The sequence below is a fragment of the Cajanus cajan genome, chromosome 4, assembly GCF_000230855.2.
Source record: "Cajanus cajan strain Asha chromosome 4, NIPB_CcT2T_4, whole genome shotgun sequence".
Lineage (NCBI taxonomy): Eukaryota > Viridiplantae > Streptophyta > Magnoliopsida > Fabales > Fabaceae > Cajanus > Cajanus cajan.
Window position 1 is genome coordinate 49977916 of NC_138520.1, and position 14741 is coordinate 49992656.

General features: G+C 35.2%; 2 protein-coding genes across 2 annotated transcripts; both read left to right on the top strand.

Moving 5' to 3' along the window:
- Positions 1 to 212: 212 nt before the first annotated feature.
- LOC145957064 (cell division control protein 48 homolog C-like) lies at positions 213 to 1870 on the top strand. Its single transcript, XM_083073290.1, has 2 exons — positions 213 to 583; positions 826 to 1870. Exons 1-2 carry the CDS (start codon positions 413 to 415, stop codon positions 994 to 996), a joined length of 342 nt encoding a protein of 113 aa, XP_082929416.1. The 5' UTR covers positions 213 to 412; the 3' UTR covers positions 997 to 1870.
- A 4638-nt stretch (positions 1871 to 6508) lies between these two features.
- On the top strand, positions 6509 to 14223 carry LOC109791781 (ABC transporter B family member 15). The gene is made up of 7 exons (XM_020351127.3): positions 6509 to 7081; positions 7202 to 7256; positions 7352 to 7530; positions 7637 to 8094; positions 8270 to 8810; positions 10057 to 10935; positions 12547 to 14223. Exons 1-7 carry the CDS (start codon positions 6842 to 6844, stop codon positions 13954 to 13956), a joined length of 3762 nt encoding a protein of 1253 aa, XP_020206716.1. The 5' UTR covers positions 6509 to 6841; the 3' UTR covers positions 13957 to 14223.
- Positions 14224 to 14741: the final 518 nt, after the last annotated feature.

A 14741-nucleotide genomic window follows, 5' to 3' on the forward strand; every position in this document is an offset into this window, starting at 1 on the left:
CTGTGTTAGTTTGTATCATTTTAAAATTACATTAAGGAAAATAGACATTTTGATATAAAAAACAAATGTGAGACAATAAGATTATATACTGAATTGTTGTGGTTATGTTGAGAGTTGGTGAGTGGTTGGGAAGTGCAATTTAAAACTATATAATGAGTTTAACTAAATGTGTGACTGTGCTAGTCCATGGAGGATTTAAAAAATCCAACACTGATTGCTTAGTAAAATTGGTGTTAAAATGTTTTCTATGTATAGTCACTAAGCAAAATAGAATTTAACTTTGAGCTTGCTGTAAAACAATATTATAGATATTGAACTTCTTCCCTAAGACAGAAAATGATGAATAACTGCATGCAAGTCAACTTTATTATGTATCAATATATAATATATAATAGAATCATGATTGATCCATATGGTGGTTCTTGTTAACAAGGTTGGTAATCTGGCAATGAAGAGAATAATTGTTGGAAGGAGACATGATTTATCTCAAGATCACATGAACGAGCATGCTGAAGACTGGTGGAGAGTACATTGGTTGCCTGAAGAAATAAATAAGCTTGCCGTCAAAATGTCTGATTTTGAGGTGCTTTAGATTTGTGTCCTTGTTTACTTATTCTTAATCTTTGTAATTGACAAGAGCTTTTTTCTTTAGGTTTATGTTTGTGTCCCTTTCCCTTATCATCGCATCTATAATGTCTTAATCCCAGCTTTTACTATCCTATGGTTGGGAGGGGATATCTTATCCTCCATGTCTTCTTGCAAGTAATTTTTTTTCTATATGACCTGTCTTTTAGCTTTTCCTTGAATTTCTGGGCATGCATGCAGGAAGCAGTCAACATGGTGCAACCTTCGTTAAGAAGAGATGGGTTCTCTCCTATTCCTGATGTGAAATGGGAAGACGTAGGAGGGCTTGATCTTTTAAGACAGGAGTTTGAACGTTATATTGTAAGGCGTATAAAATATCCTGAAGATTATGAGGTAATAATTGAATACTAACTTTAATATTGCATTTTGTGTTGAATTTTATTTCTTTTCTAATTTCCTTGTCTCTTGATTTCTTATAAATGGCTTTTTTCTTTTCACAATTCACACTACCCAAATCTTGTTGAAATTTATGTGCATGTGTGGCTGGATCTATATTTTCTGCATCTCCGTTCTAGGGCAATGATTTCGAGTAGCTGTAATATGTTAGAATCCATTTTCAAGGTATGGGACTTGTGGTCCACAGTATGAAATTCTAATATGGGGTCTGTAAGGCCTTTGGTTCTTTAGTACTACATAGTTAGGTCCTGACACAGAAGTAGTTTGGTCTTGTTTAATTTCTCTTGATTTCCTCCCTAACTGATGATATCACTCTGTTTGCCGTTGAACAGAAGTTGTGATGGAATATGCTGCTATCGTGTTAATTGTGTAAATTTTAGAAATTTGTTTCTTAATACAAAGTCTGGTGATTGGCCAGAACTATCATTGTTTTTTTCCTCAAGTTAGAGAGTTACTGTGGTATGGGGATTTATGAAATAACTGATAATGATGGTGTTACATTGATCTAGATCAACGTAACAATTATATGCCCTTCCATATCATAAGTATTCACAAAATATATGATCAATGCTCAATAATTTCATAGCTGTATATTTAAGTTCTCCTGATAAGTTTCTTGCTCTTTTTCTAGAAAATGATCAATTGATTTGTCTTTGGTTTTTCAAGAAAAAGTATAATGAGTAGTATATCACTATCTGATCACTGTTTTTGGATTCATTTTTTTTCAGGGACTTCGGATATATCTCGAGATGGGATTTTTGCTTTATGGACCTCCTGGTTGTGGTAAAACGCTGATTGCAAAAGCTGTTGCCCATGTGGCAGGGGCTAATTTTATTCATGTTAAGGTATGTGTCTAAAAACATCACCCTTTTATCATTAGTTTCGATAGTCTTACAGGACATTCCTCTGGTTTGAATAAATCATCTTGTAAATGATTAAATTGCTTTGTTTTTTTTTTTTTGGATTTTAGGGACCTTCACTTGTAAATAAATATGTTGGAGAAAGCGAACTTGCAGTTGACAAGACAGTGTTGGAAGAAGGTGATATATTGAAAATGTAAGATTTTTGAGCATGGTTTTTTTTTCTCAGTAGGAATTTTGTTATGAGTGATGGGGGAATGAAATTTGTGTTTTTCGCTATTACTGGGAAGTTGATGGTAGTTTCTTTGGTTGTTTGTAGTGATTTGGCTTGTCATATAGATGGTTTCATCGTGGCTGTGGCTCACACTCATGTTCTTCAGGAAGGTCCTGTCACAGGAAGGGCAACTGATGTTATTGTTACTGCAAATACGGCTGCTGAGGTGGTCTTGAGGCTTGTTAGGCCAAGAAAAAAGGTAATCAATTTTAAGAATTTTTTCCCCTGTATTTGAATTTTTGTATGATTTGATTTGGAATTTTCAACATGTTGCCTCTATTAATTGTATGTTTGGTAGATAGGTATAAGGTCATCACTATATAAGCAATCTAGCTTAGTAAAATTAGGTTGCTTCATGTGTATTGTTTGAAGGGGTTTCTTTGCCTAAATGTGTGCCTTGTGGATTTTGTTCTCTAAATGATGAAAAGTATCATGGCTATGGATATACTCCAATGAAGCTTTATTGTCATAGTTACACTGATAGAGGTCATTCATTATTTTTCATGTGTTGTCTTGCCGATTAAGCACATCATTAATCTTGGGAACTCCTCTTGATGTCTGTATTGTTCTTTTATCTTCATTTTAAATGATATCATGCATTTTCATAAAAAAGACTTGATATTTTTGTTTTGATTGAAATTGTTTCAATAATAGGCTCTGGTAATCGATTACAAGAAATTGGTAATCGATTACCAGAGAACCTTTTAATAAGTAAATTTCGAACATATGATTTTCATTGTCTGGTAATCGATTACATGTATAGGTAATCGATTACCAGACTTTTAAAACAATAGTTTCCTTAAATTTAGTCATCAAAGACGCTCAGTTAGCGAGGGATTCATCCCAGTTAGTGACGGATAAAATCCGTCGCAAATTGTGACGGATTCTAGTCAATTATAGGCATCACGGTTTGTGACGGATTCGTTCATCACAATTTGTGAGGGATTTTGTGTCATCACAATTTGTGACGGACTAACATACCTCTCAATCCCTCTCAAATTGCGAGGGATTTAATCCCTCACAAATTGCGACGGAGTTAGAGGCGTCACAAATTGCGACGGATTTTTCTTAATTTCTAAACATTTATTGTTAGAAATTAGTGACGGAATTTATATTGTTTGTGATGCCTTAATTCCGTCACTAATTGTGACGGAGAAAATAATCCGTCACTAAATATTTTGTGACGCCAAATTTTGTGACGGAATCATTTCCGTCACAAATTTCGTCACTAATTTATTTGTGACGGATTTTATCAAGATTAGTGACGGATTTGTTCCCTCTCTAATTTTAATTTTTCTAGTAGAATCTAATGTCACGTTGGACATTCAAAGTCTTCTTGCCTTGTTTTGGGTACCCTAGAAAAAATTGAGTGTCTACATTAGCAGATTCACAAATTTGGCTCTCCACACCTTAAACAGAGGAATTTCCAACATGTAAAGGTAGAAATTACACATACACAACATATCCAACTCATTTATAACTATAAAAATATGACAAGCAACAAAGAAATGATCATCGTTCACTCAAAATCACCCCCAACATGTTCAAAGACTCTCAAAACCGCACAACTCAAGAATTCAATTTCTTAATCACCAACATAGCAATGTAATCCAACAACATAAAATTTCAAAGATCAACAAAAATCAAGTTCTAGTTTGCCTTACCCCTAACTCTAATGGTGTGTTTGGATGAGGAATTTTAAATTCTTGGTATTTGAATTACTTTAATTTCAATTTATATCATTATTAAAATATTTTGTTTGGATAAGTCAATTCAAATTTCTCAAATTTTAAATTATTGGGTTGGATATGATAATTTGATTCCACCATGGTAAAATTGATTTTAAAAATATATTTATATGTTGAGATTTTTAAATTAAATTTTATAAAAATAAATATTAACTAATTTTTAAATATTTAATAATTTTAAAAATTAATATTAGATAATATTTAATAATTTTAAAAATATTTTAAATATTCAATAATTAAAAATATGAAGAGATAAGAAGAGATAAGATAAAATATATAAGTGAAATAAGAAAAAAAAAATATAAAAAATTTCAAATTTTCACTTTTTTGGGAGAATTTAAAATTCTACTATTTCAAGCAATTTCACAAATGCTTGAATTTCAAATTCTTTATAAATTCTTCATCCAAACAAGGTATTTCACCTCAACGAATTTGAAAATTTTCAAATAAATGAATTACTCCATTTAAATTCTTTATCCAAATACACTATAAGAGAAAATAGATGAAGGAAGAAGAAAATGAGCTCCTCTAGAAACTCTACACGTCACCACACCCACTCCAATTCTCAACTCTAATAGCCTTGAATCATCAACTAACAATGACAACTCTCAAGGGAAGAATCCTACAAAGCTCTTGGGAGTTAGTAGAAGAAAAGGAATCTTACCAACTCTAAAACACTTCTCTCTAGACTATCTTTTTAAGTTTCAAGTCTTAAAAGAAACTTTATATCTCAATAGGTCAAACTTAACATTTACTTAAAAAACTCTTCAACAGCTAAAACTCATAAAAAATTCTTAATTCTGAAAATTTCTCAATAATTAAACAATTTAAACAGTAAATCACCCCCAACACATAATTTAATAAAACAACAATTAATAATAAAAAAAAGCTCAACAGTGTTACACGAATTCTTTCATGCAAACATCAAATTTGTGAATCCTAAGCATCAAAATACAATTCATCAACTACCCTAAAATATTAAACTCGTGACAATACATATGACAACAATTACATCATAAAACAAACATCTCACTCAATTAAGACACACACAAATACAATCCATTCAAAAAAAAAATTAAACAACCAAGATTATCATCAAATAAAAAACTTATTGGGTTGAGAGTCCACCCTAGTATACTAGTATAACGACGAGAGTTCAAGACAACGCTACTATAACGACAAGAGTTCCAAAGCTTTGTTTCAATCAATCCTCAACAACCTGCTCCTATGCTTGCGGTTCTTCAACACATGTTCGAAGAGGCAAATGAAACATTAGTGTTAGAAAAGAGTGGAGTCAAAACCCTAATGGCTTTAAATGAGAGAATTAGAATCGTAGAAACAAAATCCAAACCCTCATTACATGAAAAGCACAACAGCTCCTTTATTTTTATTTTTTACAAAATACAAACCCGCAATTTTTAGCCCAATAACATCAAATATATTTCACTATAATTGATTGTTCCCTTAAAAACTTTGATACAAAGCGCTTACTACGTTTTCATAACAACCCAGAAAAAGGTTTCAAAGAACATTGTCATAATTGATTTTTCTTAAAGTCTAATAGAACGATTATTTTAATATTTAATTATCAATAAACACATGATGGTTTATAACTGGTGTATAAAAAGGTTAAAAAAAATAGTTAACCATTGTCTATTAGTTTAAGAAAACAGTTTTGAGATGTTGTCTAACTTTTTTAAAAAAGAAGAAACTATACAACAGTGTGCAAAAAATCGTTCATTATTATAATTTAATACAATTTAATTATCCGGAGAGGTGTTACCGTAGATAATAAATATTGCAGTTATCATCTAATTAAAAGTTATTAAATGGTATACTATTATTAGATTAATAAAGTAAGTTATTAAATAGTGTAACATAGTAACAATTAGATCAATAAAGTATGTGTTTGGAATCCATTTTGCATTGTAATTTTTTCTTCTCTTTCGACATTGAAATGTTTAATTTAAGTAAAAACTATTATTTCTTGTTTCCAAATGACATGGATTGATTTGATTGAAATGCAAAAGCAATCATGCTAAAATTTATTTTAATATAAAATTATTAACATTATAAAAAAAGTTATAGGTGTATATATATCTCTTCTTTTATTTATATATATATATATATATATATATATATATATATATATATATTAGAAAATTACACATTTAATTGATAACTTCACATCTCGACAAAAAAATTAAAAATCTAAATAAAATTTTACAATATTATATTTATACGTTATGAATGAGTTAATCAGTTAAAGATGGGTATTGAAAACAGTTTAAAGGTGACGGGTTCTTCTTAAGCTTAGTGTTAAAGGATTCGTTTGATAGAAAAGTCAGTTCAGCCGTAACTTAATAAATAATTTTAAGAAAAACGTATTCAACATGAATAAAAGAAGGGGCCAAAAATCACCGATCCTTTATTAAAAAAGAGAGAATCGTGTCAGCAAAAGCAGTAAAAGTGGCATATCTTGGGAAATAATTTTTAAAGTTGTATAAGATGAGAAAATGCTTTTATAAAAGTATTAGTAGTATATATATATGGCTGTGAAAAAAGTCCGGATGCTTTATCAGTTTGATGATAATTATAAAGTCAAACAGGAGCAAATTCCCCTCCTCACATCACATGTTCCTCTATCCTCAACAACACAATAAACCTCTGCACATGCTATTAAGAATTCCCCAACCCTGACCCTGACCCTATTCTGGCCCCTATAAGTTTTTGTTTTGCCCCACCACTCTTTAACCCTCACTGATTCCTATAAATTCATCAGAATGTCGCAACAACATAGTTCAAGGCCATGAAACAAAAGCTGGTTTTGGAAGCAAGCCAAGAAGGCATGCAGAGAAACCATGCTCTATTAGAGTAGTACGAATCTCACTGTTTGCTAGAAAAGGGTGTGTCAAAAAATGGGTAGGGAAAGTGTAGCTATGGATAAGAAGAACAAGAAAATTGGGTCTACTGGGTACGGCTCAATTTTCATGCATGCCGATCGCAAAGATTGGTTTTTTATGATTGTAGGTACCATTGGGGCTGTTGGTGAAGGCTTAACCACCCCTCTAGTGTTGCTTATCAGTAGCCGCATGATGAATAACATTGGGAGTTCCTCTAACATGGATGGACACACTTTCATCCATAACATCGACAGGGTTCAATTCCTTCTCCCTCTCTCTCTCTCTCTCTCTTACTCTCTCTACACACCGAAACAACTAACGTAACACGAAAGAGAAGCTTTTTAGTAACTTATTTTGGCTTTTACATTGATGCAGAATGCGGTGGCGTGGTTATATTTGGCAGGTGCGTCTTTTGCCGTTTGCTTTCTCGGTGAGTTCGGGTTATGCAATGATTCCGCTTTTTCTTTTTCTCTTTCCATTCACTCCACGCAAGTTAAAGTGGTGATATAATTATATTATTTTCAGAGGGTTATTGTTGGACAAGAACGAGTGAAAGACAAGCTGCGCGAATGAGACACAGGTATCTGAAAGCAGTGCTGAGACAAGATGTTGCGTACTTTGATTTGCATGTCACAAGCACGTCAGAGATCATCACCAGCGTCTCCAACGACAGCCTCGTAATTCAAGATGTTCTTAGTGAGAAGGTACGCTGTTGTTTTATCTTATTACTTACCTTAGTTTCAATTTCGCTTATAATAATAATAATAATAATAATAATAATTAATTACATATATATACGTGAAATTGTAGGTTCCGAATTTCTTGATGAACATATCCTTGTTCGTTGGAAGCTACATAGCGGCTTTTGCGATGTTGTGGAGGCTTGCCATAGTGGGGTTTCCGTTCGTGGTTCTTCTCGTGATCCCGGGTTTGATTTACGGGAAGACTCTGATGGGGTTGTCTTGCAAAATCAGAGACGAGTATAACGTCGCAGGAACAGTGGCGGAACAAGCGATTTCCTCCATAAGAACGGTGTATTCCTTTGTGGGGGAAAGCAAGACCTTGAGCGCTTTCTCCAACGCGCTTCAAGGCACGGTTAAGCTGGGCCTCAAACAAGGCCTGGCTAAGGGCTTGGCCATTGGAAGCAACGGCGTCGTTTTCGCCATCTGGTCCTTCATGTGCTACTACGGTAGCAGACTCGTCATTTATCATGGCGTCAAAGGAGGGACAGTTTTCGCGGTTGGCGCAGCACTCGCTGTTGGAGGACTGTAAGTAATTAACTCATGGCAGTAATTTTTTTTATTTTGGTCATCACTGACATGCTGTCACAAAGCTTAAAATAATAATTAAGGCACGCCTTTAATTAATTTAACCTAGTATAGAATTAATTAATTAATTAATTGCATGATTAATATTTTAATCATGATTAAGTTGTGTTAACAGGGGATTGGGAGTGGCATTATCGAACATGAAGTACTTTTCGGAAGCGGGTTCAGCAGCGGAGCGTATAAAAGAAGTGATAAAGAGGGTTCCCGACATAGATTCTGACAACAGGAATGGGGAAATTCTGGAGAGGGTTTACGGGGAAGTGGAATTCGAAGGGGTGGAGTTCGCGTACCCTTCGAGGCCAGATAGCAGTATTCTGAATGGGCTTAGCGTGAGGATCCCCGCAGGGAAGCGAGTGGCGCTGGTTGGGGAGAGTGGGTCAGGGAAATCAACGGTGATAGCGCTGTTGCAGAGGTTTTATGATCCAGTGGGGGGGGAGATACGGTTGGATGGGGTGGGGATTCAGAGGCTGCAGGTCAAGTGGCTGAGGGCGCAGATGGGGTTGGTGAGCCAGGAGCCTGCTCTGTTCGCGACCAGCATTAAAGAGAACATACTTTTTGGCAAAGAGGACGCGACCGATGATCAGGTGGTGGAGGCTGCAAAAGCTTCCCATGCTCATAATTTCATCTCGCTTCTGCCTCACGGTTATGATACACAGGTCACCACTCTTCCTTTCTTTCTCTTTCCAAACTGGTCAACTCATTCTCACGTCAACAATAAATGTTTAATCTTTCACTAATTTAGAATTTGGAGGAATTGGAAAGTACACTTTTTGATACACTTTTAATTTTTTATTATTCAGAATTATAAAAATAAAAAAGTGAGTCCTCACTAAATATTATTTTTTAATAAATTTCAATCGATTAAAAAATTAACATTTTTTTCACTAATTTAATCTTTAGATATATATTTAATAGATGTCCTTTTAACAACGCAGGAAGAAGTTTTATCTTCCTATTCACTTCCTCTGAATATAAACCAAAAACATTAATTCATTATAATTGTAAACATACATCATTATTTAAAATTGCTTTTAAATTTTCCTTTAAAATTTAGTATGAAGAATAATAAAGAAAAATCAATAATACAGTATCAATTAAATAAAAAAGATATTTTAAGAATGATAATATTAAACAGAAAAAAATATCTGATATTCATTTGCATTAAAAAATAATAATTATAGTTTTTTTTAATAATTTTCAAATTTAATAATAGAATTTATTAAAATATATAATTTTAATATGATATTAGAGAGTATTAATAACAGTGGTAAAGTTTGCTATCATTAAAATAAATCTTTTGACTGTCAGTTTAAATAACTATTATTATTACAGTAATAGAGTTTGCTGACATTTCTCGTATTTAAAAAATATCAAGTCCTTAAGTAGTTTTTGTACATTAATAAAAAGCCTTTTGACTGTTAGTTAAAGTAACTATAATATAATAATAATAATAATAATAATAATAATAATAATAATAATTCTTTAGGTAATTTGGAATTTTCTAAAGATAAAGTTAACATGCCCATTTTTTTACTATTTATTAAAAAGTAGAAATTTTTGTAAGTATCACTTATTAATTAATTGATCTATTATTATTTTTACATCTTTAATAAATTTTAACCATATATGATGCTAATTTTGCTTATTCTAACTCAAATCGAAGTTTTATTTTAACATTTTACGGTGACTCTAAATACAAACTTTTATTACATAATAGGTTATGAAATAAACATTTAATTATAATTTTAATAATAAAAAAAATGATATCTAATGAGAACAGGTAGATATGCATGCACATAATTATTTACACGACGCCGGGCTACCAAGGTAACAACATGAATAATTACTCTTTGAGAAAGAGTTAATGCGCATGATGGAAGTTCATAAATGGTTTTGATGCAGGTGGGGGAGAGAGGGATTCAGATGTCAGGGGGACAAAAACAGAGGATAGCAATAGCGAGGGCAATAATTAAGAAACCGCGAATCCTCCTTCTGGACGAAGCAACAAGCGCGCTGGACTCAGAGTCGGAGCGAATCGTCCAAGAAGCCCTCGACAACGTAGCCTCGGGCTGCACCGCCATCATCATCGCCCACCGTCTCTCCACCGTCCAAAACGCAGACCTCATCGCCGTCGTCCAACGCGGCAAGGTCGTCGAGATGGGCTCGCACAACGACCTCATGCAAAGCCCCGCCGGCGCCTACGCCTCCGCGTTTCGCCTCCAGCAGAAAACCGACAAGGCCGAAGAGGAACAACAACAACAACAACCCGTTACTCCCGGGAGTGTTGTCCCCTTCACCATGACACCACCAGCCACCGAAACCGCGGGCCCGGTGGGCCCAACGAGGCCCGGCGATCACGATGACGTGGCCGGAGGGAAAAATAAGGCGCGCGCGCCGTCGTTTCGGAGGCTTCTGGCGCTGAGCGCCCCCGAGTGGAAGCATGTCGTTTTGGGGTGCTTAAACGCCATGGTGTTCGGTGCCGTTCAGCCGGTTTACGCGTTCACGATGGGTTCCACGATACTCATGTACTTTAACACGGATCATGAGGAGATAGTGAGGAAGACTAGGTTCTACTCGTTTTGTTTTCTGGGTCTCTTTGCGGTTTCTTTTCTTTCGAATATTGGGCAGCATTATTGCTTCGGTTACATGGGGGAGTACTTGACCAAACGCGTCAGAGAGAACGTGCTTTCCAAAATCCTCACTTTCGAAGTTGGGTGGTTCGATTTGGACGAGAACTCCAGTGGTGCCGTCTGTTCTAGGCTTGCCAAAGATGCCAATGTGGTAGGTTCCCGTTTTCTCTATTTCTTCTGCATGCTTTGAGTATTTTCTTTTTTTTATTTCTCAATAATCGTATCAATCATTTGACGTGATGAGAAAAGACGGAAAATAATAAATAGGAAAAGTAAAATAAAGGCATACAAAGTGTGGAAAATTAGGATTAAAAAAGTAACTGGATTTAAATATAGAGTTGTTGATCATTATGTTGAGGAGATGTTTAACATTAAAGGGTCTTTAAATATTATATTTTAAGAAAAAAGGTGTGTGAAGTGATGCTATTGTTACTATTTAAGGTTTTATTGTTTAGTACGTTAAATTCGTAGCTAGAAGCCTATGATGCATGTATCTATCTACATGCAACGGCTATGGTTGTCGGTGAGAATTTTCTGTGTGGTTCAGAAAAGGTAAATCTTGTGGATTAAAGTTAGCGAACCGCTGTTCGTATATCTTCAGCTGTGGTTACATCCTTCCCGTACGCTTTTGCTTTTTGAGAAAAAGAGAGGAAGCGGCTCCACCTCGCTTTCCGTTCCCTTGATTTTTTTTCTTCTTATTTTAAGAAAATATGAACTCGAGGTATGTTTTTTATTTATTGTGCAACATTTCTCTACAGTTTAATTAGTTAAACTTTGCCCTCATACATTGAATGCATAAAAATTAGAATATGATACTGAGATTCTCTCATTAATTTGTGGGGGGTATGAATCGGCTGTAGAGAAGAAAGATACTATAATTAAGAATAAAAAGGAAGGTCTGCTGAGATGTGATAAAGAAAAAAAACAAACAGAGAGAAATTATTTTTGTTTATATAAATAGGTTGAAAGAGAAGGGCATGATATAATAAATATTTTTCATTTGGTTGTAGCTTTTCTTAAAATATCTGTTTTTTGATTAATAAACAGGCTTTATAAAATATAAAGAGGGTGAAATTATAATTATTTTCTATATAAACTTTAATTCTGTACCCTTTCTAGTGACGATGATGGCTACCTTATAGTAGCATAGTCGTCACAATGATCTCACTGTATCTCAAAATAATTTAGTTTTGACATTGTCCAAGTGGGATTATCTTAGAATTTAGTTATTTGTTGTCATTAACAGTTGAGCTGGTTAACATGTTTCAAAATGTCTAATAACGTATATAATTTAATGATTGCATAATAATATAATCTTTTAAACTAACCACATTAAAAATATAAAGTTTTAGTAGAATTGGTCTCAAATCTCTTACGTAAGATTTTATGTTTGAGTCCAGTAACGGAAAAACATTCAGATTTTCAGAATAAGTCAACAAAATGGTACTTTATCACGTAGTAACTTGGTATTTAAAGAAAAAATCAAAACTTGATGATTAACAAATGAATTGAGTCTTTGAGCGTGACATTGTACAGTTTTGTCAGGGCTAAGAAAGTAGCGTACACGTACTCATACTGTGTACTTTCGATAATTTCGTCGTCGTTAGTTGCCGCCTAAACCGGCTTTAACACCCAACGCACGCTTGTTTTCAGCATGTCGGTGTTCTTTAGCTTTTTGTACGTTAACATGCTTTGAGTGTGATTTCGATTGGCTTGGTGACAAACAACTGTGCGTTGATGTTTCATGTTTGGTTGTGTTCAGGTGAGGTCCCTAGTGGGAGATAGAATGGCCCTGCTAGTACAAACATTTTCAGCGGTTTTAACAGCCTACACCATGGGCCTCATCATTTCTTGGAGACTCTCCATTGTCATGATCGCCGTACAACCCGTCATCATCGCATGCTTCTACACAAGACGCGTCCTTCTCAAAAGCATGTCCGACAAGGCCGTCAAGGCCCAACAACAAAGCAGCAAGCTAGCCTCCGAGGCGGTTTCAAATCTCCGAACCGTCACAGCCTTTTCTTCGCAAGACCGGATTCTCAAAATGCTTGACCAGGCCCAACAAGGCCCAAGTCGGGAGAATGTTAGACAGTCATGGTTTGCCGGGCTTGGGCTTGGAGTCTCCCAGGGCATTGCTTCGTGTATCTGGGCCCTGGATTTTTGGTACGGTGGGAGGCTTATCTCCTCTGGGTATATCACAACGAAAACTTTCTTTGAGAGCTTCATGGTTTTGGTGAGCACGGGAAGGATCATTGCGGACGCGGGTAGCATGACCACGGATCTATCTAGAGGTGCTGACGTCGTGGGCTCGGTTTTCGGGATCATTGATCGGTGCACGAAAATTGAGCCCGATGATCCAAATGGAAACAAGGCAGAGAAGCTAGTTGGTGAAATTGAGCTTCATGATGTGCATTTTGCGTACCCAACTAGACCCGATGTGGGTATCTTCCAAGGGTTCTCGATTAAAATTGAAGCGGGGAAATCAACAGCGTTGGTGGGGCAAAGTGGGTCCGGGAAATCAACCATCATAGGGCTAATAGAGAGATTTTACGATCCACTTAAGGGGATTGTGACAATAGATGGGATGGACATAAAATCGTATAACCTAAAGTCACTAAGGAAGCACATAGCACTAGTGAGCCAAGAGCCAACGTTGTTTGGTGGGACCATAAGAGAGAACATTGCATATGGAGCAACATGCGAGAAGGTTGATGAGAGTGAGATCATGGAGGCAGCACGAGCAGCGAACGCTCACGATTTCATAGCTAGCCTGAAGGAGGGGTACGAAACGTGGTGTGGGGAAAAAGGGGTGCAACTTTCGGGTGGTCAAAAGCAGAGAATAGCAATAGCGAGAGCCATTTTGAAGAAGCCGAAGGTGTTGCTGTTGGACGAGGCCACAAGCGCATTAGATGGTAAATCTGAGAAGGTGGTGCAAGAGACTTTGATGAGGGTAATGATAGGGAGGACCAGCGTGGTGGTGGCGCATAGGTTGAGCACCATACAGAATTGTGATGTTATTGGTGTGTTGGAAAAGGGGAAGGTGGTGGAGATTGGAACCCACTCGTCCTTGTTGGCCAAAGGACCGTGTGGAGCTTATTACTCCTTGGTGAACCTTCAGACGAGACATGCAGCCACAATCAATAACACTACTTGTACTAAAGCTACCGATTGAGGTAGTCAAAGTACCAAGTTGTCTTTGTCTGCTTTGCTTGGGATTGCTAGCTACTAGACCTCCTTTTTGAGGTTGATATATGGGAGATAATAGCTAGTGATAAAGATGAGATAGGTGGAATTAAGTGGACGAGATGGAGAAGGAACTTTCACAATGTGTTACCTTTCTTAATTTCGCACTTTGTCATGTATCCGACGACATATCCATGTCTAAATAACATGTACGTATATATGTTCTCAATGATATCAAGTCGAGTGCTCTTGGCAATTCATGTGAAGATAATTTCTTTCTACCTTGAAATGATTTAACTTAGTCATTATCCAATAAATGTTAATACCTTTAAATAAAAAAATATTTTTGTGATGCACAAATTACCTATTAGATGCATAAAAGAAAGAGGGAAGAGAAAAATATAGGTATGACAGAAAAAAAAAAAGTGTTAATAAGGTGTATGAAATGATAGGTGTACAATTATTGCTACTCTTAATATGTAAGTAAACTAAACTGTTACATGTCTCGGATGTGAAGTATAATTCTTGTGATAAATGGTGTGAAGATTTCTTTCTATTTTCCAGGTTGAAATGATTTAACCTAGTTATTTCTATTAAATTAATTAATGTTAAATCATCTATTAAAATAGGTTTTAATAGTTTTGATTATTTAAATAATCTATTTTAGATTAAGGAAATAGGTTTTGATAGTTTTGAAAAACGCTTCAAAAATTAGGATATTGTACCTCCCAAAAAATTCTAACTAAGGAGCACTGAATTAAATTTGGTGTATTT